Source organism: Mytilus edulis, chromosome 11, assembly GCF_963676685.1.
Source record: "Mytilus edulis chromosome 11, xbMytEdul2.2, whole genome shotgun sequence".
Taxonomy (NCBI): Eukaryota; Metazoa; Mollusca; class Bivalvia; order Mytilida; family Mytilidae; genus Mytilus; species Mytilus edulis.
Genome location: NC_092354.1, coordinates 41,558,905 through 41,578,520, shown reverse-complemented (window position 1 = coordinate 41,578,520; position 19,616 = coordinate 41,558,905). Strand labels below are relative to the sequence as shown.

At 32.4% G+C, this 19,616-nt stretch overlaps 1 protein-coding gene across 2 annotated transcripts in view; it reads left to right on the top strand.

The window, feature by feature from the left end:
• Positions 1–19,616, top strand: part of LOC139495594 (uncharacterized) — a 43,807-nt gene that overhangs the window by 8,085 nt on the left and 16,106 nt on the right. Inside the window, exons 8-19 of one of the 2 annotated variants that reach the window (XM_071283869.1) lie at positions 929–1,044; positions 2,015–2,118; positions 2,709–2,828; positions 6,886–7,027; positions 8,600–8,728; positions 10,283–10,408; positions 10,731–10,819; positions 12,548–12,562; positions 15,329–15,407; positions 16,364–16,518; positions 17,763–17,903; positions 19,314–19,436. In XM_071283869.1, coding sequence (XP_071139970.1) covers positions 929–1,044; positions 2,015–2,118; positions 2,709–2,828; positions 6,886–7,027; positions 8,600–8,728; positions 10,283–10,408; positions 10,731–10,819; positions 12,548–12,562; positions 15,329–15,407; positions 16,364–16,518; positions 17,763–17,903; positions 19,314–19,436 — 1,339 coding nt within the window. The remainder of the gene's footprint in view (positions 1–928; positions 1,045–2,014; positions 2,119–2,708; positions 2,829–6,885; positions 7,028–8,599; positions 8,729–10,282; positions 10,409–10,730; positions 10,820–12,547; positions 12,563–15,328; positions 15,408–16,363; positions 16,519–17,762; positions 17,904–19,313; positions 19,437–19,616) is intronic. The other variant, XM_071283870.1, reaches the window with a different exon arrangement.

Below are 19,616 nucleotides of genomic sequence, written 5' to 3'. Positions count from 1 at the left end.
GAGCAAAATCAGGTGAATGTTTCTTGATACTCAGGTCGAAATTAGAATTGAAATGCCAAATTTATAAGTTTGAAATGAAAATATATTTACTACAAAAACAAAGATTGCACCAAGAAGCTTAAAGCAATCACTTATTGAAGAAGAAGAGTATTGACATAAAAAAAAAAAGCAAATATCAACAAGAGCTTGCACAGATTACTGAGGATTTATTTTTATTCGTGGAATACAAATTTTCATAGATTTCATGTGTACAGGCATTGTCAACGTATATTTGTTCCGCCTAACAGAAATTCTAATGGAAACTTTGTTATAAACAATGTCATAATATCTATTCCTGTTGGAACAAATATTCTTTACCATTTATTCCGTATACTGTAATATTTATTCCTGTGGAAATTATATTCCAGAATATATTTTCCTTTTGGAACTTATATTATGAAGGAACTTCTATTCTGTGACAGCATGACATGGGAATTAGAAATTTAAATGTTCAATGAATTTTTTATTGGCTTGAAATGCTGACATTTGTGAACCACAAAATCTAATATCCTACAAAATATATTTTTTTTCTAAAAAATTTGTACCCACAAAAATAATTGAACTCATATTAGGCCAACTAAAATTAATTAGTAGATTTTCATCCAAATTTTTGAAAAAAATGGGGCGGGTGGGAGGATTTTATTTTTTAATTTTTATTTCCAAATTTGAAACAGGAAGTTTGGAAGGAAACACAATTTTTAACGGTCACCGGAAACGGAGATGAACAAATCCGGAAATCGAAAATTTTTCAAAATAACAAAAATCGGGGCGGGACGATTTCAGAGGGGCGGGCGGGGATGAAAATCTACCAATTAATTTTAATTGGCCTTAAACCACGTAAAATAAGGTTCAGCTTTAGAGAAGGATAAACAAGACTTATTTATTGCAGGGGCTTATGGTGCAGCGGTTTTATACAGGAAAAAGGATGATGACTCTCTGGTTATACTGAAGGAAATTAACATGCATGATTTAAATGCTGCTGAGAGACAACTGGCTCTGAATGAGGTAAAACTGTGACTTTCAAAATTGAAAAAAAGGAGTTTTAAATCTGGAGTATATATTTATCAACAAGCAGTCCAATGCCACACACATACACACATATTGTATAGCTCTAATTCAACCCTATCTTAACCCTTTCCTCCATAATGACGCTTGTTGACGCCAACCCCTTTTCTCCTTAATGACGCCTTTTGATGCCTTTGTAGTACCTCAGTTGAAATGCTTTGACTACAAAATGTCTACATCAGACTTAAACAAAATTGTATCGAATATGAAAAGGATATTCATGAAAATATCTGACTTGAATTTCATAGATGAAATATTTGTTTTCACAATGCATTAATTCTTTAAACCTGATGATTTTTTTTTATTGAAAAAATCTTATGCGAATCAAGTATGTGGGAAAAAAATTCCATGGAGGAAAGGGTTAAAAAAAATAATGATAATTTATTGGCTGCTAGATTGATTGATTGTTGGTATTTAACATCACTTTCAGCACTCTTGCTATATCCTGGAGTCAGTTTTTAGTGGAGGAAGCTGAAGTGCCAAGAATTTATAACCACCCATAAGAAAACTGATAATCCTAGTCAGTTAATATTGGAGCTAAATCCACCAGACACATATGTGGTTCAGACGCTCAACCTCGGCCTTGGTAGGCTAGTAATACAATAGATAAACTACTTACACCACTCAGTCACGGAGACCACTTACCTGCAAGATCAATTGTCTGTTTAAGTTATATATTTCCCAGTTTATGTACATGATGTATGAGCAACTTAAAAATAGAATTATTATCTTGGCCCACCAATTAAGTCCACCTTTTTTACACATTGTACATGTGGCAAATGAAGCAAATTTAAATAACAATAGGTTACTGTGGAAATCAACACCTACATTATGCATATCTATATTTTTGCACTATTTTTGTTCAAAATCTACTAGTTGAAGGACTAATATTATGCCTGTTTTTATATAGGTCAGCATTTTAGCCATGTTGATGCACCCTAACATAGTTAGTTATTACGACAGTTTTGAAGAAGATGGCGTATTAATGATAGAAATAGAATATGCAGATGGAGGGTGAGTACATTATACTTGTGGGGGGATGATGTCATTAAGGGCTATTCTATTTAAATGTTTAAAGGAGGGAAAGTTATATATGGGACATGGGTCGTTTAATAGTGTTCTGTCCATTTTATATTAGTAAAATTTAAGGAAAAAGAGTGTCGGTTTAGCAGGGCTTTTTGAAGTCCCACCTTACCCATCCACATCAGTTTTAATGGAATAGCCTAATAGAAAGGAAACTATATAATAACAAAATCATAAATTAACGACATGTAAAAGATATCATAGACTAATATTTCTTTTGAAAAAATGACGAAATATTGTAAAACATTTTCAAAGTTAACTTAACTCATTTAAAATTATCACTTTTTGTAAATAAGAGTGTAGCAAAATGCAATCAACAGATAGGATTGTCAGTCATAGCTTTCAGAAATGACACCAGTGTTTTTTAATCATAAATTAAGAATTATAGCCTTTTGAATAGCATTAATTTTTATTATCATGGCCTGGTCTGCAAAACAAAACACCATAGATAATATTTAAAAAAAATGGATGCCAATTTGCACAGGTAGCAAATGATTGATTTCTTTTTTCCTATTTTTTAGAACTTTATCCCAGTATTTGTCACAGAGAGATAAACCACTAGAAGAGAGAGAGATCCTGGTCATGTTCCAACAGATTGTCTCAGCCATTAAACATATACATGAGCAAAATATACTACATAGGTAAGTTAGCATTAGAAACCTTTAGAAGAGAGAGAGATCCTGGTCATGTTCCAACAGATCGTCTCAGCCATTAAACATATACATGAGCAAAATATACTACATAGGTACGTTTGAATTAGAAACCTTTAGAAGAGAGAGAGATCCTGGTCATGTTCCAAAAGATTGTCTCAGCCATTAAACATATACATGAGCAAAATATACTACATAGGTACGTTTGAATTAGAAACCTTTAGAAGAGAGAGAGATCTTGGTCATGTTCCAACAGATTGTCTCAGCCATTAAACATATACATGAGCAAAATATACTACATAGGTAAGTTAGCATTAGAAACCTTTAGAAGAGAGAGAGATCCTGGTCATGTTCCAACAGATTGTCTCAGCCATTAAACATATACATGAGCAAAATATACTACATAGGTAAGTTAGCATTAGAAACCTTTAGAAGAGAGAGAGATCCTGGTCATGTTCCAACAGATTGTCTCAGCCATTAAACATATACATGAGCAAAATATACTACATAGGTAAGTTAGCATTAGAAACCTTTAGAAGAGAGAGAGATCCTGGTCATGTTCCAACAGATTGTCTCAGCCATTAAACATATACATGAGCAAAATATACTACATAGGTAAGTTAGCATTAGAAACCTTTAGAAGAGAGAGAGATCCTGGTCATGTTCCAACAGATCGTCTCAGCCATTAAACATATACATGAGCAAAATATACTACATAGGTAAGTTAGCATTAGAAACCTTTAGAAGAGAGAGAGATCCTGGTCATGTTCCAACAGATTGTCTCAGCCATTAAACATATACATGAGCAAAATATACTACATAGGTAAGTTAGCATTAGAAACCTTTAGAAGAGAGAGAGATCCTGGTCATGTTCCAGCAGATTGTCTCAGCCATTAAACATATACATGAGCAAAATATACTACATAGGTAGGTTAGAGTTAGAAACCTTTAGAAGAGAGAGAGATCCTGGTCATGTTCCAACAGATCGTCTCAGCTATTAAACATATACATGAGCAAAATATACTACATAGGTAAGTTAGCATTAGAAACCTTTAGAAGAGAGAGAGATCCTGGTCATGTTCCAACAGATTGTCTCAGCCATTAAACATATACATGAGCAAAATATACTACATAGGTAAGTTAGCATTAGAAACCTTTAGAAGAGAGAGAGATCCTGGTCATGTTCCAACAGATCGTCTCAGCCATTAAACATATACATGAGCAAAATATACTACATAGGTAAGTTAGCATTAGAAACCTTTAGAAGAGAGAGAGATCCTGGTCATGTTCCAACAGATTGTCTCAGCCATTAAACATATACATGAGCAAAATATACTACATAGGTAAGTTAGCATTAGAAACCTTTAGAAGAGAGAGAGATCTTGGTCATGTTCCAACAGATTGTCTCAGCCATTAAACATATACATGAGCAAAATATACTACATAGGTACGTTAGCATTAGAAACCTTTAGAAGAGAGAGAGATCCTGGTCATGTTCCAACAGATTGTCTCAGCCATTAAACATATACATGAGCAAAATATACTACATAGGTACGTTAGCATTAGAAACCTTTAGAAGAGAGAGAGATCCTGGTCATGTTCCAACAGATTGTCTCAGCCATTAAACATATACATGAGCAAAATATACTACATAGGTAAGTTAGCATTAGAAACCTTTAGAAGAGAGAGAGATCCTGGTCATGTTCCAACAGATTGTCTCAGCCATTAAACATATACATGAGCAAAATATACTACATAGGTAAGTTAGCATTAGAAACCTTTAGAAGAGAGAGAGATCCTGGTCATGTTCCAACAGATTGTCTCAGCCATTAAACATATACATGAGCAAAATATACTACATAGGTAAGTTAGAATTAGAAACCTTTAGAAGAGAGAGAGATCCTGGTCATGTTCCAACAGATTGTCTCAGCCATTAAACATATACATGAGCAAAATATACTACATAGGTAAGTTAGCATTAGAAACCTTTAGAAGAGAGAGAGATCCTGGTCATGTTCCAACAGATCGTCTCAGCCATTAAACATATACATGAGCAAAATATACTACATAGGTAAGTTAGCATTAGAAACCTTTAGAAGAGAGAGAGATCCTGGTCATGTTCCAACAGATTGTCTCAGCCATTAAACATATACATGAGCAAAATATACTACATAGGTAAGTTAGCATTAGAAACCTTTAGAAGAGAGAGAGATCCTGGTCATGTTCCAACAGATTGTCTCAGCCTTTAAACATATACATGAGCAAAATATACTACATAGGTACGTTAGAATTAGAAACCTTTAGAAGAGAGAGAGATCCTGGTCATGTTCCAACAGATTGTCTCAGCCATTAAACATATACATGAGCAAAATATACTACATAGGTACGTTAGAGTTAGAAACCTTTAGAAGAGAGAGAGATCCTGGTCATGTTCCAACAGATCGTCTCAGCCATTAAACATATACATGAGCAAAATAATACTACATAGGTAAGTTAGCATTAGAAACCTTTAGAAGAGAGAGAGATCCTGGTCATGTTCCAACAGATTGTCTCAGCCATTAAACATATACATGAGCAAAATATACTACATAGGTAAGTTAGCATTAGAAACCTTTAGAAGAGAGAGAGATCCTGGTCATGTTCCAACAGATCGTCTCAGCCATTAAACATATACATGAGCAAAATATACTACATAGGTAAGTTAGCATTAGAAACCTTTAGAAGAGAGAGAGATCCTGGTCATGTTCCAACAGATTGTCTCAGCCATTAAACATATACATGAGCAAAATATACTACATAGGTAAGTTAGCATTAGAAACCTTTAGAAGAGAGAGAGATCCTGGTCATGTTCCAACAGATTGTCTCAGCCATTAAACATATACATGAGCAAAATATACTACATAGGTACGTTAGAATTAGAAACCTTTAGAAGAGAGAGAGATCCTGGTCATGTTCCAACAGATTGTCTCAGCCATTAAACATATACATGAGCAAAATATACTACATAGGTACGTTAGAATTAGAAACCTTTAGAAGAGAGAGAGATATTGGTCATGTTCCAACAGATTGTCTCAGCCATTAAACATATACATGAGCAAAATATACTACATAGGTAAGGTAGAGCTAAATTCTATTTAAAAAAACAGTAATCATAAGAAGAGATATCAAGTTCTTGGTCATATTCCAGCCGATTATAAAAAAGAAGATGTGGTATGATTGCCAAGGAGACAACTCTCCTCAAGAGACCAAAATGACATAAAAATTAACAACTATAGGTCACCATATGGCCTTCAACAATGATCAAAGCCCATACCGAATAGTCAGCTGTAAAAGGCCCCGAAATGACAAAGTAAAGCAATTCAAACGAGAAAAACAAACAGCCTTATTTATTTTTAAAAAATTAAAAAAGAAAACCAAATATGTAACACATAAACAAACGACAACCACTGAATAACAGGCTCCTGACTTGGGACAGGCACTTGTATACTGCATAGATAAGTTAGAGTTCAATCCAGAGCAGACAGAAATATAGGCCTACCAGTCTTAAAAATATCTGACAAGTAAAACTATTGTACTCATACTCATAATTCAGCCAATTAGAGTTCTTGATCTAGTCTTTTGAGTTCAAAATCAGACTAAGTGTACTGAAATAACTGTAATATATGGATGGCTGCTTTTGATTTCAACTTATTACTTATTGTTTTTGAAATTAAAATATTGCTTCTGGTTGTAGTTCACTAGGAGCATAATACGCTCAGTCAATGTTGTATCAAAAAGTGTAGTTTTAGGAACAGTAAACATTATTTATGCTCCTTAATTTAAGTCTGAATATTGTATGAATAATTCAATAGAAGAAAACAATCTTTATATAGAACTTTTGAAAAACTAAGATAAATTGCATGGATTTTCAAAAGTAGAGGTAAATAGTTTTTTTTAATATAAAAATTGTTTCAGAAACTATTTATACATCCAAAAATGGAGCTCAAAAACATCTGTCAAGTATGACTGAATTCTAAGCACAACCAACATTTTTGTATTATGATTTCAGAGACTTAAAAACAGCAAACATATTTCTCACCAAAGAAGGTATAATAAAGATTGGTGATTTTGGTATTTCTAAAATGATGAGTTCTGCCAACAAGGGTGCTAACACTGTGCTTGGAACACCTTACTATATTAGTCCTGAAATGGTAAGTTCTTGTTTAACCCACTGCCCAGATAAAAATAAAATTAGAAAATAAAAATGTGGTATGATTGCAAATGAGACAAGTCACAACTAAACACCAGTAAAGGGCATCGTTGGCTGAGTAGTCTTAGCAGCAATTATAAACTTGTATTGTAAACACTAAGGTTGTGTGTTCAAACCTAACATTTGGCAGTTGCATTCAATTTAGATCTTTATTGATAAGGATTGCCAGTTTTCCTGCTGAAGGTTGGCAGTTATCTCTGGCCATTCCTGCTACTTCAACCAATAAATACTGGCCTCCACAATATAACCAATAGTGCTGAAGCGATCATTCAAAAAGTTAAAAAAAAAAAAAAAGCATATACATTTCTTCTGTCAATATAATTTATTTCCTGTAATCAGCTATTTTGATTAATTAAGTCTCTTTTTCAATAAGACCGATTACTGGGAGAGACTTAATTAATCAAAATAGCTGATTACAGGAAATAAATTCTATTGACAGAAGAAATGTATATGCTGTGCTCAAATTATAATTTGTACAGTTATTTTGTACAAGTTATCAATATTTTGTAAATCTCTTTATATAATTAGATAAAATAAGCATAATGTCTTGTGATTTTAAGTGTATCACTGTTTTATTTCAATAACTACATGCTACAGTCTTTGGGACTGTATGAGATGGCTTGTTTACATGAGTTTTTATATGTTTATTTACAGTGTGAAGGGAAGCAGTATTATGACAAGTCAGATATTTGGGCACTTGGTTGTATACTGTATGAGATGGCATGTTTACATGAGTTTTTATATGTTTATTTACAGTGTGAACGGTAGCAGTATTATGACAAGTCAGACATCTGGGCCCTTGGTTGTATCCTGTATGAGATGGCATGTTTACATGAGTTTTTATATGTTTATTTACAGTGTGAAGGAAAGCAGTATTATGACAAATCAGATATTTGGGCACTAGGTTGTATACTGTATGAGATGTCTTGTTTACATGAGTTTTTATATGTTTATTTACAGTGTGAAGGGAAGCAGTATTATGACAAGTCAGATATTTGGGCACTTGGTTGTATACTGTATGAGATGGCATGTTTACATGAGTTTTTATATGTTTATTTACAGTGTGAAGGAAAGCAGTATTATGACAAATCAGATATTTGGGCACTAGGTTGTATACTGTATGAGATGTCTTGTTTACATGAGTTTTTATATGTTTATTTACAGTGTGAAGGAAAGCAGTAATATGACAAGTCAGATATTTGGGCCCTTGGTTGTATACTTTATGAGATGGCATGTTTACATGAGTTTTTATATGTTTATTTACAGTGTGAAGGAAAGCAGTATTATGACAAGTCAGATATTTGGGCACTTGGTTGTATACTGTATGAGATGGCATGTTTACATGAGTTTTTATATGTTTATTTACAGTGTGAAGGGAAGCAGTATTATGACAAGTCAGATATTTGGGCAGTGTGAAGGGAAGCAGTATTATGACAAGTCAGATATTTGGGCCCTTGGTTGTATACTGTATGAGATGGCATGTTTACATGAGTTTTTATATGTTTATTTACAGTGTGAAGGGAAGCAGTATTATGACAAGTCAGATATTTGGGCACTTGGTTGTATACTGTATGAGATGGCATGTTTACAGAAAACATTTGAAGGATCAAATCTCCCTGCCTTAGTAAACAAAATCATGAAGGTTTGATATATTTTGCTACTTGGGTAAAGAAGTGAAAAAAGACATTAAATTGACCTCTCTGAACAGATGAGAATTCTATTTTTGAGGCCCCTCATGAAGTTATAAGGTGATTATTGTAATCATGTTATGATATGGTACTTCAGTAATCAACTAGATAATGACCCCATCTCAAAAAGTTGAAAAGTCTACAATTTTAACAACACATGTAGACACAAACATGCATGGACAGTATCCAGCTCGCCAGACCAATGTACTAGGTTGATGAAAGTTTCCTTGATCAATAAGAAGTTAAATTTCGAACTATTAGCAAACAGGAAGTGGTTATATAAATGCAAATCTAACAAGATGTGTTGAAAAGGCATGAAAATAATTATCATAGCAAAATGACTGACAAGAGAAAAACAATATGGCTCCGCTATAAAAATACTACTGTGGATTCATATTTTTTGGTGGGCATCAATTTTCGTGGATGAAGGAAAACTTTCATATTCATGGACATTTAATTTCATGGTTTTACCGAAGTCTTTATACAAGCCTTTAGAACATTTGTCATTCGTTGAACATTTAATTTTGTGGTTCACCTATATCAACGAAATCCCCGAAAACTGGTATCCAACGAATAATAATGAATCCACAGTATTCTTCCTTTTTGAAAAACATACCGTATTTATTCTATTTAAAGCCCCCCTTCTAATTAACGCCCCCCTACCGAAAATCATGCGTTCAGAACTTTTGACTTCTAATTAACGCCCCCATTTTGTAGTTAAAAAAATAAAATTGAAACTTATTAATTACCCATTACAATATTGCTAAGACATCCACCCGGTCACTCAGAAACATGAAACGAAAAATCAATAATGCCCATGTTTTAATCCACTCCGATAATCCAACACAGTGTGAACAAGTTCCAAAAATAGATCTGTCAGTTACACAGTACGCTGTTGAAATTATGTTCCATTGATGTGCACGCTTGTTCATTCGAAAATTTTAACAAATTATTTGATGAGGTCACATTACCGATAAACGCTATTTATAGATTATGGAGACAATAAGAAACACGTGTATGTTACTATAGTCTGTTTCAACAAAATTCAGATAAAGGTCAATGAAGTAAGGTACGAAATTCGTTTCTCTAATTGACGCCCCCCCCTTTCGGAAATTGTCTTCGCCCCGGGGCGTTTATTAGAATAAATACGGTAAGTAAGTTACATCAGGAATTCTAATCAAACTAACATTTTAGGATACAAATAACCCCTGGGAATTAAAGAATGTTTGAGTTCTCAATTAATATTCATATACACTTGAACCCTTTTAACTGTTATTAAAAATAATGGAAAATAGGAAAGAAGAAAATATTATTGAATTAGCGTGCAAAATTTAACATTGCCATTCAAATAGATATTGGCAGACAGTTGATTTGTTGGTTAAAGTTTGAAGTGAGAGATGGCCATTAATTTTTTTTTAAATTATATATACCCTCATGTATCTTTTGTTATACAGGATAATAAATGTTTTCGCCAATAAATGGTAATCGTATGTTTTAAAAATTTACAGGGACAGTTTGCACCAGTGAAGGGGAACTATAGCCAAGAATTGAAAGACCTTATAATGGATATGCTAAAACAAGACCCTGATCTGAGACCTTCAGCTTGTGAGATATTAAATATCAGGATTCCTGAGGTAAGCTGTGAATCTTACTGATTATGGATATTTTAAAACAATCTCCCACTTTCTTCTGAATTTTATATATAGAGAAATATTTTATTACATTTTAGTCATTGGAATGAAGGAGGTTAAAAAAAGATAACTTCATTTCAGGACAAATGATGTTAGTATTAGTGCAACTCCACTCATAAAATTCAATTTTGTTTGCTAAAGTTGGAAGTAATGACCCTTGCCTTTTTAATTCAAATCAAAATGCTTATTTTTTTTACTTTTGTTATATAAGTGCCTCCTAAGATTGGCTTAATTGAACTTTTAACAACAAATTTGTCATTTACAGTTGATGCAGAAATATGAAGAATCTCAAACAGATGAAGATTCATCTCACCAAAACAGTTTGAGTGAGAGTCGCTCAAAAAAGAAAACAAGGTCAGCATATTAGCTTAAAACAAGTAACATCCCTCGACACGAGATGATGTTCAAATTCTAAAAGAAAAATGTTTTAAATACAGTAAATTCAGAATTTTTTTCTGATTATTTTATTCATTCAAAAAGCTGTGACAGAAAAGGTATAAAAAAAGTGGTGTTTAAAAATTTTGAAAGCATAATTTGCATGCAATACTGTAAATTCAGAAATTATTGTGAGATTTTAATTATTACAAATAATGCGACAGAGTTGTAAACGCAATAATTTAAACTGTCATTTTGAAATATTTTTATGGATTAAACAGGATTTTTCTCAAAATCGTAAAAAAATTAAAATCCCATTTTTATTACAGTCTAAAATGAGGAAATCGCAATAATAAATGGGGATGCAATAATTTCTGAATGTGCATATTGATTCCTACACTGCAACAAGTATATTATGATATTTCTCCACTCGAGACAGTAAAATTTTATTATTTAAAGCGTGAGGCTTGCCGAGCTTCTTAAATAATTAAAATTTAACTGTCGAGAGTGGAGAAATATCGTAATACACGAGTTTAAGTGTTGGAATCTGTTTCTCTGATGATATTTATCCTTCTGTTTCAAAGATTTTCAGAAACTTGTGTTCTTTATATGTGACGTCATCAGCTGGCATGGTCGCCTTTTTTCATGACGTCACAATAGAAAAATTCAGAAGAAAACAAAACATTTTGACGTCAATCAAATTTCAACTAATCATTTGCCGAGATCAGATTTTTCACTAGTGAGTAGAAATATTTTTCTCACACCGATTAGAAATGTGAAAATAGCGCAAAAATTAGAGAAAGTTTATACTAATAATTTATCTGGCATGTTTGTCCATTCTTAAAAAATAATAATTCTGGACAACATCTTGTAATTTACAGTTATCTATAATCCCAGCAGACTTTTTATATGCATGATCGCCTTTTTTAATGAAGTCATAATAGAAAAATTAAGAAGAAACCAAGAAAATTTAACGTTGAAGTTAAAGGAGTAGGTCCAGTTAGGCTCCTTTTTGGCCCAAAAATATAGCAGTTTTGCAAAATTGTTAAAATGTAAACTGTAAGTTATTTATTGGAAAGTAGAATGCTTCTGCTACATAAATATGGGCTGTTATTGACAACAAAATCCACATATTTTGGGTACTAGCATCATTAAGTCATGCTAAATTACTAAAAATCTTCACAATTTAAGCATTTTAGTTAAATTTTAGACGGTTTCTGTCTTAAACGAAAGTGGCTGCATTCATGTTCATTCTAAATATTTAAATGTAAGTTGTATTTGATGATAATACATAACATATATAAAGCTTGAGGATGAACACAGATGTGGCCACTTTCATTTTTGACAAAAACCATCTGAAAAATGACATATTTTGGCATATTTGATAGATTTTTCATATTTAAGCTTGAATTGGGGCGTTTTTATTGACTTAATCAGTTAAAATCTTTCACATACGTTAATTGAATCAACTAAAATAGACACTTAAGTGTTCAAAAAGTGTTCAAAATCTTTCGTTAGATGAACTTGAAATTTGAGGCCAAAATCGGACTTACTCCTTTCTACCAATCATTTGCCAAGAACAGATTTTTCACTAGTGAGGAGAATATATTTTCTCACACAGATCAAGAAATATGATACATTGCAAAGCAGAGAAAATACTTTTTACAAATGTATAGTGTAGTAACTATCTATTTTTATGACATGCAGTGCCTTGGATACTAGGTATCTGAATGTTGTCTAATCCAGCATGTTTGTTGTTATCTAATTATCTAACAATGCTGTTCATACAGGCAAAGTTAAATCAGTAAAAAATAATAGAGACTTAGAATGAAATATGTCGGTGCTTTGCTTTTGCTGCAATTGGCATTTCATTTGCGCCAAAAAATTCTTTCATTAGCGTCAAAACAGAAACATTTCATTTCCGCCAATATTACAGGTAAGTACAGGTAAAAAGTATAAAAAAATCCTTTTTTTTTTTAAACTTATATAATAATAAAGACAGTTTTTGTTGGCATAATTTAACATATTCCTCAGGTATCAGTCATCATAAAACTAAACGAGTCATGTTAAAACTTTGTTAAAACTTTGTTAAAACACAGTTCTGTTATAATTTAACATGATCATTACACATAATATAAAGCCTAAAAGAAAGCACTTCACACTGGAGTTAAATATTGGAACAGTTCAAAGCATGATACACTATAGTAAAGTTATAAGTCTGTTCTGGTTAAGCGACAGTCCTCATGTATTCATGTCTGGAAATTTCGCTTCTTATGTGCATACCGTATTAGTCTATGTAACCAAAAGATAGTCTATTTTTTTCTTTCTCCCATCGTCGAAATGCAGTCCATATCAGTTGTTATTCTGGCTTTCCAAATATTTTTTTTTTTGATACACCTAAACAACTTATCTCAATTTTTCAGAACATATGATAATCTATATGTGTGGTGATCACAAATTACAGACTTATTTCCTCTGAGAGTCTCTGAATTGACAATGTCTAAATTTACAGCTCAAACATGAAAAAACTACACATAATTTAAAACCTTTGTAACTCTCAGTTTTGTATCAGTAAAGAGTATAAACTCACTCAATTATCCAAGGAGAATACTGTAGCGACAAACCTTTTAGAGCAATGAATATTCAACTTTTCTGTTATATTATATCTTACCTGTAGTACCTGTGAAATGGTGCAAATGATTATTTTTTTTGTTGGCGCAAATGAAATATAACCTTGTGGCGCAAATGAAATATAACCTTGTGGCGAAAATGAAATATAACCTTGTGGCGCAAATGAAATATAACCTTGTGGCGCAAATGAAATATAACCTTGTGGCGCAAATGAATTATAACCTTGTGGCGCAAATGAAATATAACCTTGTGGCGCAAATGAAAGATTGAATTTGTTAAAAATTGGCGCAAATGCAATACGCCCAAATATGTTAAGTTAATCAACACAGTTATATATAATAGTCAAATTTTTAAACAGGAATAACATAAAATTTTACATCTGGAAAAAATACTCTTGGCCCAAAAAAATAAAAATTGACCCCCTATTTTACTTTTTAATTTTTTTATGAATATCTTAAAATTTGGAAGTTGCTACCAATATCTGATCATGAACAGCTAGCTACTTCAACTTTTCTTTTTTAACAGAATAACTGCATGATTTGCTTTATAAACAAGTTTAATTAGAAACATATATTAAAGCTGTGGATGTCAATTAGACATTTGTTGTTCAGTTTGTTACTTTGCTTTGTTTCACATCTATTTAATATTGTGCTGTAGTTTACTTGCATGAAATATTGTACAATTATATCTAACAAAGTTTCAGTGTCCGATCACAAGATGATGGAGCTTTTGAAGTTGCTGTGATAGGTCACTAGCATAAAGTAACACTTTAACATTGATGGTATAGAATTTCTTGCATACATCATTTTTATAAGGGACAAGGAAAAACTGGAAACAAAAAAGATTATCAATATAAACATATCACCATGTATAAAAAAAGAAAAACAACAAAAAGACAAACAACCATTTACGAAAAACTCACAGAAAACTAAACATTGAGCTAAACTAACCAAACTATAAACTATGTAATTACTCAATGCAAGTAAAGATTTGGCTAGTATAATTATGTTTATCATATATTTAGCATTGATATGATAGCTTTTGTATATGTGTAATGAGCGGAAGTACATAAGCCATAATTTCCCACCCGGGCTGATAACCCATATCAGGTGCATCTCGTGCACAAAACCCATAATAGTGCCTCTCGTGCAAGTTACTTCCGGTGTTTCCAGTATCGGCTGTTTACAGGAACTTTTGTTGGGATAGTTTAGGACTTGCTCACAAATGCCATTGACAATTATGAATCATTTTATAGTACAACAAACATGGAGTAATAATGATCATAAAACTCTTCCAAATTTTCAATGTTTCAAAATGCCTCTATAGCAAATGTTACCATACATATATATGTAGATAGTGATGCTGTTGTTGGACAATTATAGTATATTTGATTCATAATTTAACTTCTTTATAAAGTTTTTGACTGTTTTATTTATTGCATTTGTTTATTTGCCTTACATAAAATTATTGTCGGAAGTATATGATAAAGCGATTAATACATGGCCTTTTCCATATCAACCTGGGTATCATCCCTCGACCCATATCAGCACCTCGACTCCGTCTCAGGCTGATATGGGGGTCTCGGGATGATACCCAGACTGATATGGAAAAGGCCATGTATTAATCTCTATATTAAAGAGAGTATTTAAAAAAACCAAATGATAGTGTGACTGAAATATTCATGATATTAGTATTGTATGGAATTTCAAAACTTTGGAAGTTTAAAATTCTAGATTGATAAGTAATAAGATATTTTCTGTCATTTGCATATAAATTCTTCTTTTTTATTTTGTTCTAATATGAAATAAGCTACAAATGTATTATAATTTTTGAATTTATTATTTTATTTTTATTCAGGTCAGTGTTGTATTATTTTGAATGCTGTACAGCCTCCATTACTCCTGTGGACTTACCTTCAAAAATCAAAATTATACATGTAAGTTACTTTTATCATATCTGGGGGCCTCTGTGGTTAAATGTTCTAATAAAATTTAGAAATGAAATTGAGAATATGTCAAAGAAATAACAACCCGATTAAAGGGAAGATAACAGCGTATGTCCACCAATGGGTCTTCAAAACAGCTGGAAAAAACCTGCACCTGGAGGTGTGCTTCAGCTGGCCACTTAATGAAATTGTGTACTAGTTTAGTGAAATTGGTCATCACACATAAACTCCAAAACATATAAATGAACTATAATTAAAAAAAAAACATACAAGACTAACAAAGGCCAGAGGTTCCTGATTGGCTCAAAAATTAGGTGGTGTTAAACATGTCTTGTGAGATCTCAACCCTTCCCTATACCTCTAGCCAATGTAAAATAAAGAAACACATAGCAATACGCACAGTATATTATTATACTAAAAACATAAATTTTGGGTCAAATAAAGCTACATATAAAAAAGAAGATGTGGTATGATTGCCAATGAGACAACTATCCACAAAAGACAAAAATGACACAGACATTAACAACTATAGGTCACCGTACGGCCTTCAACAATGAGCAAAGCCCATACTGCATAGTGGGCTATAAAAGGCCCCGATAAGACACTGTAAAACAATTCAAACGAGAAAACTAACGGCCTTATTTATGTAAAAAAAATGAACGAAAAACAAATATATAACACATAAACAAACGACAACCACTGAATTACAGGCTCCTGACTTGGGACAGGCACATACATAAATAATGTGCCGGGTTAAACATGTTAGCGGGATCCCAACCCTCCCCCTAACCTGGGACAGTGGTATAACAGTACAACATAAGAATGTATGGTATCATTTGCCTTTCAGATAAAAAGTAATTCATTTTGGTACTGGTAAATTTATTCTTTTTATAAGTTAAAAGATTTAAAATGTATACTATCATAAAAGTTTATTCCCCTTTTTTTAGGCAGCAACTGGAGAAGATCATGTGATTGTTATATCCACTGAAAAAAGAGTATTCTCCTGGGGCAAAGGTCGTAGAGGTCAACTAGGTCATGATGATACAGAAGATAGAGAAAAGCCTGCTCTAATTGAAGGTCTTACAGGCAAATCAATATCAAGGTAAAATTATTGTTGATGGCAGCTTCATATTTATGATGAGCACAGGCTACTGTAGATTCATTTATGTGGTATTTTTGTTTAAATAAAAATTGAGTATTAATACACAGTATAGTGAAATGCAATTCATCCTTGTGATTGCATTGCCGTTTATCTACAACATATTAAGTTACTTTATATCAGGATACAGTCATTTATGGAAATGAGTGTATCCCTAGCTTTGTATGTCAATGTAAACTTTTAACCAATGAGAAGATGGGGTTTTCTTAGTTGCTGCTGTTGAAATCTCGTTCCCTAATTGTTTAGTGAGATTTAGTTAGAGAACCAATCAAAATAGAGCACTCATTTCAAAAATGTCCAATCAGATAGTTAATTAATACTGTTGGTTCTTTGTTCTAACAATTGCGCGTCTTAATAGGCATTCAACCTAATTCAGTTGCATGAAGCAGAAGCATTATATTTTTGCAGTTGGTAAAAATTCTGTTGATGGCAGCTTCATATTTATGATGAGCACATGCTACTGTATATTCATTTATTTTCGTGATTACAAATTTTTGGTGGATTGAAGAAAACTTGCATTTTCTTGGATTTATAATTTCATGGTTTTGGCAAAGTCTTTATACATGCCTTTAGAAAATTTGTAATTCGTTGTACATTTATATTATATTTAGGGTTCCCCTGTTCCCATAAAATCCAAGAAAATTGAATTAGTAGCTATTGAATAATATTGACTCCACAGTAGGTATTAAGGTTATAAGTAATAGGCCACTTTAAAGTTATGTCCATCACCTGAAAAATTAATCAATTTTGTTTGCCTTTGTGATGTCATTTACCAGACAGATAGAGGGGATCGCCTGTATCCCTGCTCTATTAAAGTTCATCAATTGTCTTTGTGATTGTTAATATGAACATTGGAAACGGAAGTGATGTTGCCCCGAAGTGCACGAATGATGTTCACTAAAACCAAAGTTATTAACAGAAACACAATGAACCTTGAAAGTTGTCTATTGTGCAATATTATGGAATTTAAAATAAGTTGAAACTTATTCTTCAAAAATTTAACGTATGACTATTATCAATATATTTATAAGTATAATACCCAGTTGAAAATGAATAGGACTGAACAATCATCCATTGCAGACTGGATTATGGTTACAATGAACAATAGGTACCAGTGTTATTTTTTTAATAAAGAAGTGGTAATCTATATATTTCTGCTGTACAACATAATTTTCATGATTTAACAGAGCTTACTGTGGAGATGGGTTTAGTGTTTTTGCCAGTGACAATGGTATAGTGTTGACTTGTGGTGATGGTAGCTCTGGATGTCTAGGACATGGCGACTGGAAAAATACAAACAGACCAAGACTTATAGAGACATTGCTCAGGTAATTGTATATAACTATAAGTTCAAAAAGTATTAATATGCTGATGCTGATGTGCACTCTTCAAATGCTTCACTGCCAATTTAACAGTTTACATCAAAACATCAAATTCGTAACAAAGTAAAGTATAATATCATTTTTTTAAATTTAATTTCAATCATTTGGATGGCCATCTGATTACCATAATTGCCTTTTGTGACTTAGTCTTAATCAATTAAAATCGGGATCAGATATAAAATGTCCGGCTGGCTCAAATATTTTTTGGAAGCCTTGATTTATAGGTGCATTTTTTTGGCAATTTTGACTAACTGTTAGAAACTGTTAGAAAAATCTGCATACCACAACAATTTAAAATGTTCTTAAAATATCTAGATATTTTCTGTTGCAATCCATGAGAAATCAAAGGTTGGTGGTACTTTCACCCTTTTCAACCTTATTATTTTATTTAATACCCAAATAATACCAATGCAAATATAAAATAAAAGTCTGAGTCAACCTTTTCCTGTCATATTTTAAAAATCAAATATCTTGAAAAGGAGCTCCATGACCTATCAATATTTTTAGCTTATTTTGTTTCTTAACTAATGCTCTTCCAACTAAAAGTATCCATTTTAAATTCTTGATTTTTTTTAATTTCACCTTAGTACATCCTTAAGAAAGTAAACAAATCTTCATTGTTATGTTTTTTTATCTCATGGTCTGCATGATAGTTCTTCTGAATTTAAAACTATGAAAATATACAGCATCAAGTATACTAAAAAACACTTTATACTGCAATCAGCTGTTTTACTATACAGATAAAGCTATACGTATAAACGTTAGCTTTATACGTCAATGACCTCAACTAACCTATAAGCCCCGCCCACTTACTGGAACTACTGTATTTTATCAACAACGTCACGTCACAACCATGACAAGGTGTAGTAACAAAGGTCAAACTTTAATGATTTTAAACTTGTTATGTCTTCAAATTGGTAATTTATATACCATGTTTATTAAATGTTATTAATTAAGTTCATTTTCTCTTTCTAATTCCTTAAAATGTCAATGTTTTACCGCCTGGACTACGCTCATAGGGAAATACCCCAAAACGGTACCCCAAGAGGGAAATTCCAAACACTTTTTTAACAATGTTTGTTACATATTTTTTTTTATTTTTTTTTTATTTTTTATCGATTTCAGTATAAAAACAATATACGTATAGTGTCTTGACATATGAAATTTATTTGTATTCGGCACGAAACAGGGGAAATGCTCACTAGAACCTTGCATTTCCCCCATTTTAAGCCTCATACAAATAAATTCCATATTTCAAGACACTATACATATATTGTCTAATTATATTCATAAAAAAAAAGTTTAACTTGTATACATTATAGTTTTGATGTTTAATTAAATTTTCATACATTATAGTATTGATGTGATTGCTGTAGCCTGTGGGAAGAAGCATGTTGTAGTAGTTGGGAGTGAGGGAGAGGTTTTCTCCTGGGGCTGTGGTGCTGACGGACGTCTGGGGCTAGGAAACGATGATGATCAGTAAGTTTATGTTGTAGTAGTTGGCAGTAAGGGAGAGGTTTTCTCCTGGGGCTGTGGTGCTGACGGACGTCTGGGGCTAGGAAACGATGATGATCAGTAAGTTTAAAAGGCAGCAGAAATTATTCTACACTTTTTGACATAATTGCCTTTTTTTGTTGATTTAGTTATGATTCCATTATT